This window comes from Bombus bifarius, unplaced genomic scaffold (genome assembly GCF_011952205.1).
Source record: "Bombus bifarius isolate JDL3187 unplaced genomic scaffold, Bbif_JDL3187 scf7180000008039, whole genome shotgun sequence".
NCBI classification, from domain to species: Eukaryota; Metazoa; Arthropoda; class Insecta; order Hymenoptera; family Apidae; genus Bombus; species Bombus bifarius.
In genome coordinates, this window is record NW_022884409.1 from 994878 (window position 1) to 1011499 (window position 16622).

A 16622-nucleotide genomic window follows, 5' to 3' on the forward strand; every position below is an offset into this window, starting at 1 on the left:
AACCTTATTAAGGTTCGTTAAAGCCATAAACGATTATTATTCGCTATGAAACTTATAGAGAGATAGATAAAGACTATAGACTATAGGATAGAGACTGTATAAGGCTGCATAAACGGGAGTGTAGCGATTCTAATTCCGCGAACTAATGGCTGACCTACCAGCAATTCCGCTAAAGCGATTCTCCAAAGATCGGTTAGAAAACTTAGAAAAGATCGTTTCGCTTCCATTTCTCAACTCTCAAGGCGAACGTCGACGGAATTGACGGAATCTTCGAAGTGTACTTTAGCCGGAAACGGTCCCCATCCAGTTGACAATCTCGAACGCGAAGTTGACAATCTTCATAGCGTTACCATCTAAGCGTTTGACTATCGAAGATAGAACGAGTGTCGAATGCATGAGAAGAACGGAGCTGGACAGCGGGACGTTCGAGCGATCCACAATGCAACGAGCACACTCATAAGTTTTAATCAGAACGTTGCTACCAACATGATCATCAAATAAAAATAGTAGAAGTTTCATTTTACGTTTTACATTGACGAACGATGAGTTACGTTTTACATTTTCTGTCATACGCAATTTTGTTATAAGTGCAATTTTAAAATTCCCCAAATTTCTCTTCTATTTGACTTTCAGGCTAAACACGTATCTCTCTGTACCCATTTCGTAATTGTAGAAATATCGTTCGGCCTCTACAAACCTGGTCCACTATATTTTTACACAACATAGGTTTTTTTCACTTTTACGTATTTTACTTCTGAATATTTCTTTTCGCTCGTAAAGTAACCTGCTGCTAGTACGCGTCATCGTAGACACCTACACGGTCATTCGAATCTAGAACATCGTGGTTTCCGTTCGATCCGTAACTATTGCACAAAATTCCAAGAATTTGTTCGCCCTACTTTTAAGACTGCGCGATGAAGGTAGTTTCGAGAGAGAGAGAAATTTTTGTCGCTCTTAATCCAACTAGCTGGTACTTGTGCCGAGTACTGCGGAGCATCGCTGCCGTATTCCAGTTGCAATTTTCGCGCGGTTTTCGTCTCTTCGTTGGATAAAAAGCCGAGTATTCGCGAGAAGACCACGAGTGCCTCGTAACGAACTCGAAGATTCTGCGAGCGACCGCGATACCCGAGAGTAAATGGAACTTTTTCGTCCACGGTGTTCACGTCGCGCGAGTTCTCCAAAATAGCGACCGACCTCGAGAACTCTCGTGAGTGTTCATTTATGATCTGTCAAAGGCTGTTCGTCGCGACGATTAATCGACGAATCGACGCTAATTGACGTACGGACGTGCGTTGGTGTCCGTGTTGGCGTCGATGAAACCGCGAGCAGACAACCAGTCCCTTTGTGCGCCGAGTTTAAGCGATAATGTAATAGCGCGCGCCATCCGGACCAAAGTTAATTGAAAGATGCGCTGCCGGCGATTATCAATTCGCTATCGCGACTAGATCGTCGACCGGCAGACGCCCTCGAGCGTACGTCTGGTATCGAATCCGCTTCCTGTTTTTCACGGTGCAAATAGGGCGTCCTGGTTGCTCTTCCGCGAACGCTGATCGAGTCTCGTCGACCATATCTTCGACGTCATAAACGTGTTGTAATTTTTCCTTATGATCGTTCGAACAGTCGAACGATTGGCAAGAGACGCGACGTCTGACGTTGGGTGTAGCGGACACAGTGTATATGGGAAGCTTAATACCAGCTTTAATAATCTCAAGTTGTCCAAACAGAAAGTCAGCATGTTTTCTTAGGAAACGTGCGGAAGAAACGATATCCAGCCTGGACGTTAGCGTAGATAAGTTTGTCAAATTGTCGGGACACCTTACTCGATAAAATTCGATACGTCTGTATTCACGAATGAAGGAGCAACGAGTTAGAATCGTACGTGTCTGGAACTTGATCCTGTCTGCGATCGATTCACGCGGCCTTCGTAACAACGTTGTCGTATAAAAGCCAAACGAATTCTCTGAGACTTTTGTCTGAACCGTCGTGTGGAAAGGACGAAATCGGTCTAATCCTCTAATCTCCGAGTCATAGAAACAAAAGGAACAACTGAGCAATCTCGTCGCTCGTTACTCCCTGATGATCCTTGCAACAATGTACATCCAAGTTCCTTTTATTTATCTCCATCCTGGCTGGATATCGTAGCTCGACCTCGGCCCAGTTTCATCACGGTGTAACAGCGGCGAAAAAGGAAAACATTTTCCAGAGTTCGATGTATACATTTCACGGAAACAATGAAACATTTTGTAATATTTCTCTCGTTCGTTTTTCCACGTCGCGTAGCCGAACGATTTTTCAAGGTCCGACATGTTTGACAAAAACGCGCTGTCCCATTGTTCCTTTGATTCCTCGTTTCTCCGCTTCCCGGATGAGCACATTCAGCGGTTGCAGGCAATTCATCGTTGTACGTTGGTCGACCAACCAAAAGTTTCACCTTCTTACGACATGGCGTTCGTCCTTGCCCCGCCCTAATCGACTATCATTCCTACCCTTGAAATTTCCTCCGTGTTTGCCGGTGATCGATGCTATTAAATCTTTTGTTACGATTAAAATAATGAAATTCATTTTATGGAGTAAATAATTTTCAACGATGCGGATCACTTGGATTGATGATAAAGCATTGTCGGATAAAGTGCGGTATAGTATTTTCCAATGATTAAACATTATGGTCTGGAATACCTGGATCTATGGAGGTAAATAAAATTCACGTGATAGTCAACGTATTAATACGGACAAACGTGATAAGTAAACTGCGGATTTTATGGAAATTTGTCTATAGGAGAACAGATCTAATTCATCGGAAATCATAAAGTTTTCCAGCTTCCAACAAATATCACTCCGTTTCATATACGTTTTCAAATTCGTTTCAAATTTAACCAATATGACATTAGGTGTTTCATCGAAGTACTCTCGAAATTTCAAAATATTTCATACAACGCACATGACACGTTCGTAAGAAGTTCCTGCAAGTGTTCAAATACTTTCGTGAACCGATGTAGGTGGCACGAACAATCCTACTTTACCAGAGATGACGTAAACTGCTACTTATGCTTATCACGAGTGATTCGATCACGTTTGTTCCCAATTACGATTATACTTTCTACAGCGATCCGTAATTTCTTGTGATCGCCTCTAATTGACAGAGGCCATAAATACTTTATATTAACCGTATCAAAGGAATATTAGGATTTTGAAATCGAAGGGAAGTATTCGTATCTTACTGTTCGAGAGACTGGTATCTTTCTGACGAACATAAAGAGAAGCATATTGAATTATTTTCTAGTTTTGTTATTGAATAAAATAAATTTATATGCAAATACCTTCACGCGAACCTTGTCGAATTATTTTATAGCAAAAAATAAAGAATTACGATCAGCCAACGATCAGACACAGTCAGCCAATTCAGTCAAAATGAAAGAATCACACGGTGACCGCGTCGTAAACGAAGTTAAATTACAACCGTGATCGTAATTCTACGAATCAGCGTTGATGATTTTCCACGCCATGTCCTATATCTCATTACAGCTGTAATGCTGTGCAAGTTCAAGCGGATCCGAGAGGACTGACACGTTGTCGGTCAATCGGTTGCAAACCTTTCGCACACCAACGACTTGCCGCCCTGCCACCTTTCATCCGACCGATTATCTCTCGAAAGCTTAATGCGATTTCGAGCCACTGATTCGTCTCTAGCTTTAATAGACAGCTAGCGTACGCCACAGGGACACTCGTTCGAGTTTCCGCGTCGTCATTGACCGTGGCAATAAAACTAGAGGTACGTGTAGTTCCGCAGTCCGATCTCTACGCGTCCTTGATCTTCTCCTCTGAATATCTTTGCCGCTCGTTCGACCGACATTTCCGGCATGGAAGCTTTTCCCCTCTCGCTTTTCCTCTCGCGTTGTTCCACGAATCGCGGACGAGACAGATGAAATTCTTCGGTACCGCGAACACGAAACTGCTTCGTCGCGTGTTTGTTTCGATCTTATCCACTGAATAAGTGTCACAGGCTGTGGAATCTTTCATAGGTGAAACTTCAGCACGTGCGAATATCCTTCGAATATTATCGTCTTGGATTTTTTAACTCCGCTTGTTATTAATATTGTACTTTAAAGAAAACTCGTGGGAGAAACTTTTACACGCGATAGTCGTTGAAGATTCGCAGCGGTGAACGACGAAGGAACGACCCGAAGAGAAAGTCGTGTGTTTTTCGAAGAATATTCATCGGAACAAGGATCGATAGGATATCTAAACTCGTTAAAATTTCTGACAGTTTACATTGCTTATCGTCGAGAACGTCCGCGGAAGCGAGTAAAGGCCCGTGTCTGCTAAGTTGGCGAAACTTCGCCCGTTATTACCGGGGCGATGTTAGCATTTGCCAAACAGATGCCTGGAATCGCAAAGTTCTGGTCGGAGTACGAACGAAGGAAATCCTTGCTAAATTTCAACGAAAACAAAAACGGATTGACGTTAAAGCGAGTGGCAGTTGGCGCACACTCGTCGAAACAATGGTCTCGGTGGATACAGTGTTCGAGTCGAGAAATGGGCGGGAAAAAAGAAGTAGACAGCTGTACCTGATGTAGAAATGCTCGTCCTCTTCGAACAGCTCGTCGTCGATGACGGAGAGCTTGATGGTTTTCCTGGTCTCGCCCGGATCGAAGGTTAGAGTGCCCTTGGCGCTGATGTAATCGGAACCAGCCTCGGCCGAGCCATCTTCGGTGCAGTAATCGACGGTGCACGGTTTGGTTAGGTCACCGCCAACTCTGGTCACTCCTACCTCGAAGGTACCGACGTTTTCCATCACGGTGTAGTGGCCAGGTTCGAAGAAGATTCTCATGGCGTTCACGTTCTCGATGTCGATGCTCTCCGCCTCTTGCCTTTGCAGCTCGGCCTTGACCTCGCTCAGATCGCTCTGCGCCCTTTCGCTGATCTTCTTGCTCAGATTTCCTGCGCCGACCATCTTCCTGGTCGCCTGTACCCTGTAGAACGCTCTGCTCTTCGGCCCCTTTCCGAGCACCTCCTCGTGAGCCATCACCTCCAGTTGTTCCAGCGGCAAAGTGGGATGTTTCCTTCTTAGTTCTCTCAGAGTGTTGATGTAATCCCTTCTGGTCTGCTCGAACTCCTTTGCTTCGGGCGTGTCGGCGTCCGTCATGTTGTGGAAGTTGTCCTGCTGAGGTTTGATCTCGAGCTCCACCCCACCGTCCGAATCACCGGCCTCGGCCTGCACGATCACTCCTCTCTTGTTCATCCGGTAGCCTTTGTGCAGATACTTGTAGATGAGCAGACGTCGATCGGCCACGTAGGCCGTGAGAACCGTGGCTGGGAAGAATGAAAAGGTGAGGATACCTTCCCAAACCTCGAGCACGCCGGGACTGGAAACCGCCAGGATCACGTACAGCCAAACGTAAGCAAAGATGCTCCACGTGGCGGTCACGAAGAACACTCTCAGGTGCTTGATCTTCCTGGTCTCGCCGTTTGGTATCACGAACACGCACAGAGAGATAATGACGAAGAGATTGTAGGCAGCCGAGCCGACGATCGTGCCCGGCCCTAATTCTCCAGCCTGGAAGTTTTTCGCCCAGATCTCGATGATCGACAAGAGGATCTCCGGCGCGCTGCTACCCAGCGCCATCAACGTCAAATTCGCCACGGTCTCGTTCCACACCCGCACCACCACGATCTGCGGCTCCTTACCCTGGCGGCGAACCACCAGTTCCTTCTCCTTCGATGTGATTACCTCGATCGCCGCCATGAAACGATCGCTGATTATCGACACGCCGATGAACAGGTACAACAGCAGAAGAAAGTAGACAAATCCGCGGAAAATCACATCGGAGAGGTAGAGGTTCTCCAGTGGTCCCCATAACGGCACCACTAGACCGGGCTCGCACCGGACCGAATAATTTCCCGACATCTTTCTTCCGACTTTCTCTTATGCTTTTCCTTCCCTCCCGTACGACGGAAGCGCCTCGACCAACCCCGATTTGATTCGAGATCGAATCGCCGACCTCTGACCGCCGTGACACAAACGGCTACAGCTGCCTCGAGCTTCGTTCCCAGAGGGTGAACAGCTATCGACAATGACAAACGACTTTGACTCCGATCGCCCTCGTGGCGTATAGTAACGGTGAATGGCCCCTCTGTCTATCCTTGCGATTTCGAGTGGAAGCCAACTGTCGACACTCGTGCAAACCCGCGTCTTCTCGCTAGCGGAGTTCTCACCACCGTTTCCTCATCGAAACGATATTTTCGGAGGTTCTCTTGTTCGCGGCTCCCTTTCCGCTTTTGCGTGCACTTAGGTACCTCCCTCTTTGGATCTCGCACTCTCCTCCACACGCACTTCACCCTCTTTCTCCGGTTTCGTGTTTCTTACTCCTCTCGAACCACGTTCCCCGTGACAGAGACCACGGACGTTTATCTTCCGATTTTCCGTGTATATATGTACATGTACATGTGTGTATGTGTTGTGTGTGTGTGTACACAGCGTGTGTGAGTGTACGCGCGTATACGTGCCGATTATCCGACCGCAAACGAGAACTGCCTGTCTAGGAACCGCGCGTGTCACCCTGACGAGCCGTGCGACATCGGTGGGTCGGAGAATCGGCTACCGAGGGAACCTGCCGATACCACCGCGGCAGCGAGCTCCCATCACGAAGAGGATCCTTCGAGCACGGGGCGATAGAACCGTACCGGGCCGTGTTCGAACGAACACTGAAAGAGGAGAGAGAGAAAGCGAGCAAGGAAGAGGAGAGCTGGGTGGGAGTAGAGTCTCTCGAGCTGCCTAGACGTGGCGGACCTCGCTTCCTCCCTCCTGTTCTAGCCATCGCTGCGTGTCACTCTAGCCCTCTCTCCCTCTCTCTCTCTCTCTCTCTCTTTCTCTCTTTTTTCACCCCTTTCACTCGATTTTTCTTTCTCCAACGCAAACACGACGCACTCCGCTTATCTTTATCGGTCTCGCGTCGCGCTTCCACGGTCGCGATCTCCCTTTTACTTTTTAGATCCTTGTCTTCCCTCTTTATCCTTCTCTTCTTTCCCCATTCGCGATATCTCTTTCCCTCGCACGCGCTCTGTAGCTGTCTTTCTCCGTCACTGGCAGTCGTTCTCCTTGTCGCAGACGCTTCTTTGTCTCGCTCGTGGCGAAGCATCCCTGCCAGCATACCGGCTAAAGGGAGCGCATGCGTTTCCACCTATTCGACCACCCTCTTCCTCCACCCCAACTGACACCCCTGATCAGTAGGGACGCCTCCCACCCCGGCATCTCGCTTCTCTAGGTGGCTTGGTCAACCTAGGCCAGATCTAACTGGATGGAACGCGCTCTTGCATCGCGTAACACTTCCTTCTTCCACGCGATACCAATCTCTTTCTTTCTTTGTCTTTCTCTTTCCTCTCGTCGCGTATTTTCTTCCCCCGTTGCTCCTCGAGTCCGAAACGCCTGAATCAAACACGCGGCTTTATCATCGGCGGCTCCTTTGTCGTTCGTTTGAATAGCCCGCGTTGCGCTTTGCAACCTAAAATGCGCGAGGTAAAAGAAAAGCCAAAAGACGATGCTTTCCAGATAGTTTCTCCCGTCCGTGATCCATTGATCTCTCGCGACATCGTTCTTCGAAACCGATCGATGAATCGAATTCCACTCGTCCGCTCGATCTTACGTGACCCTCGTAGCGGCAAGGAACGCGGATCCAGAAATTCCAATACCTACGGACGCCTATGGATGAGATAGACGAGCCAGTGTCAAGGTTTCCTCGACGAGATCGTCCGAGTTCCGTAAGCACAGCTTTTCTCTCTCCGCGCTGCAGCGACCGTAGGATCGTTGTTATCAGACAGCAACTGTTTACGCATTCGTTTGTTTATCTTCGAGCGATACAACATGGAAACTTCGCAGGTATACCCGCTGGTCTCAATTTAAATCTAGCAGAACGATTGATTTCAGTTGTAACAAGAAGCGGAGGAATATCCAACGGTGGAAAAGTATTTTTCTATTGTAACTTTCAAAGTATAATAAGAATATCGATCTTTTGACGGAATTGCACCAGGTGACTAAATATTTGATAGCAGTGGTTTCATGTGATTTCACGCTTCTAGATTGGATATTCGTCGTCGATGGAAATTCGCAGCTATCCAGCGATGTTTTTAAAGACAAACTTCGTCCAGCTTCTCGTTTCGTTTTCCTTTGCTATTCGACAATGTACGAGGAAAAAGAATCGCCTCCTTTTAACGGTCCATCGAACGAACGATTCTTAAGTGGAAAAACATTCCTTTCGTTTTTGCTGGCCCTTCTTTCAGCTCGTGAAACCTCGACACGCTCCGCACTCGTCCTAATGTATCTCGCTACAACTGATAAAAGGCACTCGGCAACGATGCTGAAGATCTACGGGTGGCAGGGGGAACGCGTGATAAATACAACGACGAAACATCACAGACGCTTATATCGCCCGATTCTTTCTTCCTTCCTCCCTTCGAGCTTCCCCGAACAACGATGAACCTGTATCGATACAATTGAGATCTTGCTGCGTCCACGAGGGGAACATTTTTCGTCGCTTCTTACGATCGTTCGAATTTACACAAGACGAAGGTGGAGGCGTCAGAATTTCAGAATAGCGCGATTTGCCAAGACTTTATTATCCCATTAAGAAGCGATCGATGATTTGTCATAATGTTATACATTGGCTCACGAAGATATTTGGACATTTACCATGTACTATATAAATTTCATATATACAGGGTGGTTGGCAACTGGTGGTACAAGCGGAAAGGGGGTGATTGTACGCGAAAAAAAGAAGTCGAAAATATAGAATAGAAATTTTTCGTTTGAGGCTTTGTTTTCGAGAAAATCGACTTTGAATTTTCGCTCGGTACGCGTGCACTTTGTCACGAATCTCACTGTAGATCGTTGTCTCGATGGAAAAATTTAAAAAAAAATTTTATTCCATATTTTCGACTTCTTTTTTCGCGTAGAACCATCCCCTTTCCGCTTGTACCATCAGTTACCAACCACCCTGTATATATTGCCTGTTTTATACATTTGAAACATTTTGGAGTTTCATTAACACGATGATGATACACGACTGAGTACATCGTACACAATGACTAGAAGAAGTATTTGTACATGCTCCTATTTTCCAATGATTTAGAAACCATGTCAATGCTTCGTACGGAATAGAAAATCTATTAAAACCTATTAATTGCAAGCTGCTATTCAGAGAGCTGCCCAGAAGACTCGAAAGAAACCACCCGACAGATTTACTCACGCACGGTCAATAACACGCGTACACACGCAGTACAGTGGTCGATTTTAGCGATCGTCGGTGAATGTACCGAAATCGACACGTCTACAATAAAATTCAATTTTTCAAAAATGTAATTAATTGTACTGAACTATTCGAGAGATTTATAAAGGATATATAAAAAGAAGAAAGCTTTTTACGTGGTTTTTAAGACGATAGCAAATTTCATATATCTACAGATAAAGAAAACAGAATTCGTTAACGCGAACTGATCGAAGAAATTGCAAATATGGTGGGTCAACGCGATATTAGCCTTTAATGGATTAAAACGAAAGAAAATCAGTGTACGTTGATAGAACAAGCCCGGACACAGGAATATCCTTGAGAGAATATTTTGAGCGTGAAAAGACGAACAACGAAGGCGAAGCTACATTGGCAATTTGACGAGAGTAAAACTACCTTTGATAATAAAAGTCGTTGTACAAGATCGAGTGATTTGGTCCAGGAATTTCGAGTAACTTGCGATGAAATATTCGCTCGGCAGTCGTTTCCTTGCGAATGAAACTAAACAAAGTTGTTGTACGTTCGTGGAACAGGTCCTCGAATCTCTTGTTGTACCGATCGAGATTCTCGAACATCGTCAAGACCATCCTATCGGTTATCGTTATCGGTTGAGAAAGGATCAATTTCAGCAAAACGAACCGCTCGAACGATCTTAAAGTTCGATAGGAATTTGATGACAAGCTCGTTAGAAGAATCCTTCGATCGAATCCAAGAGTAACAGGCTACTCTAACTCAAGGACGGTCGCTTAAATACCTCTCAGAAGACAAAAAGAATCGCAATCTCTGGATCATTCTAACAAAGTTGATATTATAGCAGCTTATCATGGATATTCTTAATCGCAATCGTTGCATACGCTACCGACGACCTTGCTCGTTCTCGTAAGAACCTCAGATTGAGGATCATATTCTCGTTAAGTAGCTCGATCGTTTCAATGTGAAATATCTACGTGATATCTAGCAGAAACATACAACACAAGAGAAAATTGAGGATTTGTATTCCAGCGTTGTACTGTATTTTTATACTTAACTGTAGTAACTATACGATAGTCCGTGACTATCGTCGCCATCTAGTAGGATACAACGAAAACAGTTTAACGCATCTTCACCGAATCGATAAGTTCTAGTGAAAGAGATCGAAACTAAACCATTAACCAAAAATATAATAAACGACTATTAGACGATTGAGTAAATAGAGAGATACGGACGAGGTACGGAATAGACATAATACATAACAATATTGATTAAGTGCAGAATGATACCTAACATCTACTATTTCTCGATTTTAGTAGGAATAAAAGGTTATATGAAATGATTGAAAATGTGCGTGATATAGAATGCAAACTACGTTTCCGATTTGGTCTCTGCGTAAAAGAATGTTCATCTTCGAAATCATCCTTTTCCTTTTAATCGCAAGCTTCAATTTTCAACGCAACATGCCACGTTCGTTGTTTGAATCTTACAATCGAATTTTTATTTTAACGTTATCATCTTTTTTTTCGATAAAACTGCGAAAAACACGTATCATTGCAATTCGAAGAAACGTTTGAAAATTCTACGATACCGGGAAACCTTACCTTTACCGAAACCTTTGCTTCTATGATATTTCCATACATTTCTCGATTTCTATATGTATGTATACAAATTTTGGCAACTCGAAACAAGTAAGATACATACGTAAACGTGATTGACGTACTGCGAATATTTATTTTATATGAATCGTTTACAAAATACAAAGACGTTGTATTTGCAATGGAACCACAACAATAACGTTAATGTTTGAAACATAACGGCAATGGTAATAAAAATGAAAAATGTAAAAATGTCGACGAACCTTCTTCTTCTACGTTTCTTCTTGTTGCTGGATTCTCGAATTTCAGTCGTGTGAAGAATAGTCGCCCCGTTGAAAACCACGTAGAAACTCGCGCGTGAAATCCTAAAAACCAAAGGAGCAACGTTTCAGAGACGCACATAGGCGTTTAAACGAAATAATACAACGAAAAGGGAGCGTGTGATCGATGCGTGACTTACCTCGAGATCATCTGGTACAGTATACGAAACGTGGATGAGAAGATATATCGGCATCGAGATCGTTAGTTTTCCTCAGAATCTGTTGCGAATTCTTCTAAACTCTCGGTCGATATCGTGTTGCTCTCTACGCTAGGCAGCACAGGTTCTTTCGTGTGTACCATTAACGTGTTGAATTTGAAGAACGAGAACGGATTGTTCTGAAGATGCAATATAAGCTGTATTTCCAAACACTTATCCGTAAACAGATCATCGATGTTCACGATACTGTTATTTTTCAGCAAAAGATTCCATTCAAAGGATTTTGTATGGTAAATTAGCATCATGGGAAGTACTTTGATGCGGTTATTCGATAAATCCAACCATTCTAGCGTCTCGATCGACTTCAAATAGTTCAAATTCGTCACTTCCTCGATGTAATTGTTGGCTAAATCCAAGTATCTTAAGCTATTCAACGAGTCCATATTCGGCACAATCTGCAGCAGATTGTGACTCATGCGAAGTTCCTTCAGGCTAGACAGTCCCCGGAAAACGTGTTCCGCCACCGATCCTATGTAATTATGGGATAGATCTATCATTTGCACGTGTATTGTATCCTTGAATGCGTCGCTCTCTATGCTGTTGATACTGTTGCCGGACACGTTCAGAATATTCAACCACTCGAGCTCTTTTAACGACAGCGAGTGCGAATGCGTGCAACGTGCACCGCACAATTCTGTTATTCCGTTTTCGTTCAGAAACAGAACTCTGATGTTAGTCGGAAGCTTTCGAACCGGGCACGGGCATCCGTTCTTTTCCAACAGGAGCATCTCCATGGTTTCCGGTAGATTGTCGAGGAATTTGAACGACTGGATGTAATTTTCCGACAAGTCCAATTTCTTTAGTCTAGGCGTGAATTTGTCAAGGGGAACGTCGAATTGAGAAATACTGTCACCTCTTAACGACAAGACTTCCAGAGTCGGAAAATATCCAAATGTGTTTGGGATGCTGATGTCGTCTTTATCGCCGTACTTGGATCTCCACTTGTTATTGTTTATAATCAGACTCCGCAATGTTGCGTGGTAGCGGAGCCACGACAATTCTTCCAGAGATATTATGTTGCCGGAGATACTCAAAACTTCCAGCCCTTCCATCAGGTCGAACGCTTTATCAGAAATGTACGCGATCTTGTTGTCGTCGAGATACAACTCCCTTATGTCCGAGGTATTAGCGAAAACGTCTCCGATTCTTGTCAGGCCTGTATTGTTAAAGTTCAAAATGGTTCCCGGAATGCAGACTTTCGTGCAAAGTTTGTAGGCCGTCATATGTTCCTTTGTACCCGCAAATATTGCAAGTACTACTTGCGAGCTGAAGAAGACCGGAAGTAAGATCCTCCACTGCACGAACAACATCTGCAAACGTTAGTACGAGGTAGAGGATTCACTGGCTTTCAAAAGTCAATTAAAAGAGAAGGTTGGCGATCGATTTTCTACTTTTTTTCTGTTATTCGGAAGATGAGCTTACCTTTTAAGAAGCGACAGCCGAGGAAAAAAGAAACGATCTTCTAAACAACCGACTGCTGCAACGAACAAAGCTCTGTTCTCTACTTCAACGCGTATCACCAACTTAGCACCTTCTGTTCTCAACATTTTAATTCGCTGCTTTATAAAGAAGCGATGATCATGCAATTCAACACTGTAGGGACTGCAGGACTGTAACCGAGCTTCCGGAGGACCCTGTTCTACGCGCAGATCGCCACGTGGTGCTTCCTCTTCTACCTTTATTATTCGTTACGTAGAACGCGGAAGTTTAGACAAATTTTTATAAGAACGGATTAAATAAATGGGACAGAAGTATGTTTTAGAAACGTATTTTCTATCCTGCATATTTATTACGTATACAGTATTTGTCCGGAAATTAGATCACTTGTTTATCGTAGCTTGTTCAATAGCTTTATTATAGACTATAACGACTAGGATGTGACTAATTTGTTGTTATGAGTAATTATTATTAATTATTGCTGTAATATTGGCGATCGAAATACATACGTGTAAGTGTGTGTCACTGGTGTGCGATAGGCGATTACGCGAGTTTAGAAGATAGTACCGATTTTATTGCAGTGATATCTAAGATAAAAGCTACTGTAAGATATACTAACGAAATTGTATAAAATTGTCTATTTTTGTATCTGATTAGATAATTTCTCCCGTACGGTATCTACTTCTGATACATTTTGCGTATTTACTATGTATTTGCTAGATGTCACTTCTACGTGAACTTCAGCGGTCTATTCGTAGAATGTAAATGGAAATGTAAAAAAAAAAGAAAAGGAGGATTTGAGTTTCTCACGTCTTATCCTCTGATCTTCGACTTGATCTTCCATGAAACAGTATGGCCAAGAATTTCGAACCGACTCGAATCGTTCTGTTTGAGAGAGAAAGGGAAGATAAGGAAATGGAAAATTTTCTACTGACGAGATGCAAAAGATAAACTCCTACTTTTCGGAAGTCGATTAGAAAGTAGCAGGGCGATGAGTGCTGTTCGTTCGTTACTTTTTCGAACACGTTGCTGCGATCGTGCATGCGTCGTCTCGCAAACACTGCTTCCTTGCTCGGGTTACGAAGATATCTAATGCCATGAGACATCTGAGTAACGACGTTGTATCGTTTTGGAATGCATCGTTGCAGATTTTATAATGCAATACTGTAACGACCGTAATCTAATGATAACTCCAACTGCTCTTCAGTGAGCAGTGAAACGAAATACTGATGTGAATATATTTCTAGCGAATGAGTTAAGAGGCTGATGTGATAATCGAAATCCAAGCGCTCTTTCGTAATGATGTTCAGCTAAATTGCAAGTTAGATAATCAACGAAAATCCGAACACAGCTTGGAGAAATGGCGAATTTGAAGAAACGTGTATATTGCGTTCGTGAGTGAAATGTTAGCGCATTTGAAGATAGGGAACAGTTTCACCTATTATCTTCAACACGCTAAACCAATTTATCGAATGTTTCTTTATAAACAAATCGTAAAATAGCATGGTAAAAGAAAAAAACAGACAAAACTTCAACCTGTAATAAGCAAACTGGTCGCAAGTCGTAGAGCTTTTCATTGAACGTATCCTCGTTTAACTTTAATAATCTGTTTTTCAAAAAAAAAAAAAAAAAACAGAAATCTCTTATACTTCGATCGAAATCGTTCTTAAACGCTATCAAAATGTTTTCAAACGTTATTTATTGCATTCATTATCGCTTGTTGAAAGCTTATCGTCATTTTCACCGATCATTCGATCGACAGAGTTCTTAGCAACGGATCTTATAAATATTACGACGAAATATTGAACCAGGAAAATTATCTTCCGGGATAAGAATATTATATACATACGATAATTTTACACAACCCTCTAACGTGTAATGTTTGCGCAAACGTATGATAAGAAGAGAGAAATAAACTTATCAGGCTTGAGTTCTCCGAATTTATTGCTGCACTAAACAAGTGATTTTACTCTGGATATAATAATTACAATTGTTATTATATTATACTGTATGGTACCAATTATAATACTGCTAAATTATAGAATAATAACATTTTTAAAGCACGTATATAGTACAATTATTTGGCACACTTGATAATGTATTTAGATCTATATACGTGATACTATTATTTTTTATATACAATTCTTTCAAATAACTCATGTGAAAGATAGACATATATTCGATACTTATAAAATGATTGTACTGCAAATTTAGATATTTTAGCCTTTTCATGCCTTTGTGCCATTTCGGAGGCAATGATTTTAATTTATTACGAGATATGTCTAAATATTCTAACATTTTCAGATTCCAAAACTCCATTACGTCGATGTTGTCTATCTCATTTCCGCGTAGATTCAACGTTTTTAAAGAACTTGATGTGACGATATCCGTAATATTCCTAATTAAGTTATAATTTAACGACAATGTTTTCAAATTATTTAAATGATCTACAGGAGGAATCGTTGTTAATACATTGTTATCTAAATTCAAATTTTCTAATAAAACCGTGTATTGGAACGCGTCTATTGATAAAACACGTATTTGATTATGAGATAAATCTAACGATTCTAAGGATCGAATATTTAACTCTGGCAAATCGAACAACGAACAGTTAGATAACGATAAAATTCTTAATCTTTGATAAATTGGATTTATCCAAAATTCCTCAAGAGGATTCTCATCCAGATACAATATCTCGATGCTTCCAAGATTATTCATAATGAATTTATCAATCGAATTTCGTTCTAAGTATAGACTTCTCAAATTCAGTAAATAAATGGCAGTTTCGTTGATATATTGTATGTAATGACTGTCGGATAAATAAATATGTTTTAACTTTGGAAACATGTCTATCCACAAAAGAGGAAATTCGTGAGTTATTCCTCTCCAGGACAATGTATCAACGTTAGGACACCTTATTTTTGCATTGCTCGCAGGTATTACATCGTTCATTTCTGGTGCTACTTGAAAATCTATAATTAATGTTTTCAAATTGTCGTGCTTTATCTCGAGATTATCGAAAGAAATGTAGTTATGAGCGAGATTTAGACACTTCAAAAGAGGAACTTCCTCGAAAGCATCTATTGATACTTTTCGGATGCTATTTTCATGTAACGATATTGATTGTATCGTCTTGCTCTTCACCAGATCTTTAGGGATCTTTTCTAACCCCAGTCCGTGCAAATTAATGCTCTCTTCTTCAGAGCATGCGACGAGATGTTGCTTGTTATTTATCGCGTTATGATACGTGATCCACATACGATCCGCATCCTGTTCCCAACTTATTTTCGGTATGGATTTTGTAATGCTTATAATCGTACTCAACAATATAATGGTTTTCTGCAAAAAAAAAATAGAAAACATTTATGATAACGATAAGCAAGGATATGTTGCGCTGATACTTTGCATTACATATTGAAACATGTCGATGTAAACAGAGACAAATGAAAACAGGTAACTTTGATGTATGGTTATTTGTCTTAAGAAATAACATGTAAAACGACAAAGAATGATTGAATGCGTACCATTATGCGAACTTTCTTCTGTTTCTTCTGGCTGCAAACAAGAAATTACTGCAAATTTGCAGCTGCCTCCTCCTCTTATATCGATTGACAGTTGCGTCAGCTTATTCGAAATAATCGGAAATAATAAATACATCGTCTATAAAAAGCGTCGTTATCGTTTCAAACGTTTCCTGTTTGGGATCTTCCTGTCATCTTTCATGAATATGATCACTGTACATCCAGAACAAGGTATGCTTTCAAGTTGTAACAAAGTACACGTTATTTCTTGCATCCCCAA

At 42.3% G+C, this 16622-nt stretch overlaps 3 protein-coding genes across 4 annotated transcripts in view; all 3 read right to left on the minus strand.

Annotated features, from left to right (window-relative positions):
- LOC117207642 (sodium/calcium exchanger 3) overlaps window positions 1-6719 on the minus strand; it is a 121408-nt gene extending 114689 nt beyond the window's left edge. Inside the window, exon 1 of the mRNA XM_033448032.1 lies at window positions 4566-6719. Within this exon, the coding sequence (XP_033303923.1) occupies window positions 4566-5905 (1340 nt within the window). The 5' untranslated portion in view covers window positions 5906-6719. The remainder of the gene's footprint in view (window positions 1-4565) is intronic.
- Window positions 6720-10953: 4234 nt separating this feature from the next.
- Window positions 10954-14205, minus strand: LOC117207622 (toll-like receptor 7). Of its 2 annotated transcripts, XM_033448003.1 has the most exons (4): window positions 13632-14205; window positions 12807-13060; window positions 11307-12694; window positions 10954-11211 (listed from the first exon to the last, which is right to left on the minus strand). In XM_033448003.1, the coding sequence occupies exon 3, from the start codon at window positions 12692-12694 to the stop codon at window positions 11369-11371; it is 1326 nt and encodes a 441-aa protein (XP_033303894.1). In that variant the 5' UTR covers window positions 12807-13060; window positions 13632-14205; the 3' UTR covers window positions 10954-11211; window positions 11307-11368. The 2 variants fall into 2 exon arrangements, with proteins under 2 accessions (XP_033303894.1, XP_033303893.1); XM_033448002.1 differs by lacking the exon at window positions 13632-14205 and having other exon boundaries at window positions 12807-13248.
- Window positions 14206-14751: 546 nt separating this feature from the next.
- On the minus strand, window positions 14752-16493 carry LOC117207626 (leucine-rich repeat-containing G-protein coupled receptor 4-like). Its single transcript, XM_033448009.1, has 2 exons — window positions 16346-16493; window positions 14752-16160 (listed from the first exon to the last, which is right to left on the minus strand). Exons 1-2 carry the CDS (start codon window positions 16346-16348, stop codon window positions 14877-14879), a joined length of 1287 nt encoding a protein of 428 aa, XP_033303900.1. The 5' UTR covers window positions 16349-16493; the 3' UTR covers window positions 14752-14876.
- Between the last annotated feature and the right edge of the window lie 129 nt (window positions 16494-16622).

Coding starts and splice junctions, on each gene's coding strand:
- LOC117207622 (XM_033448003.1), bottom strand. CDS start 12,694: ATGTTGTTCGTGCAGTGGAGGATCTTACTTCCGGTCTTCTTCAGCTCG.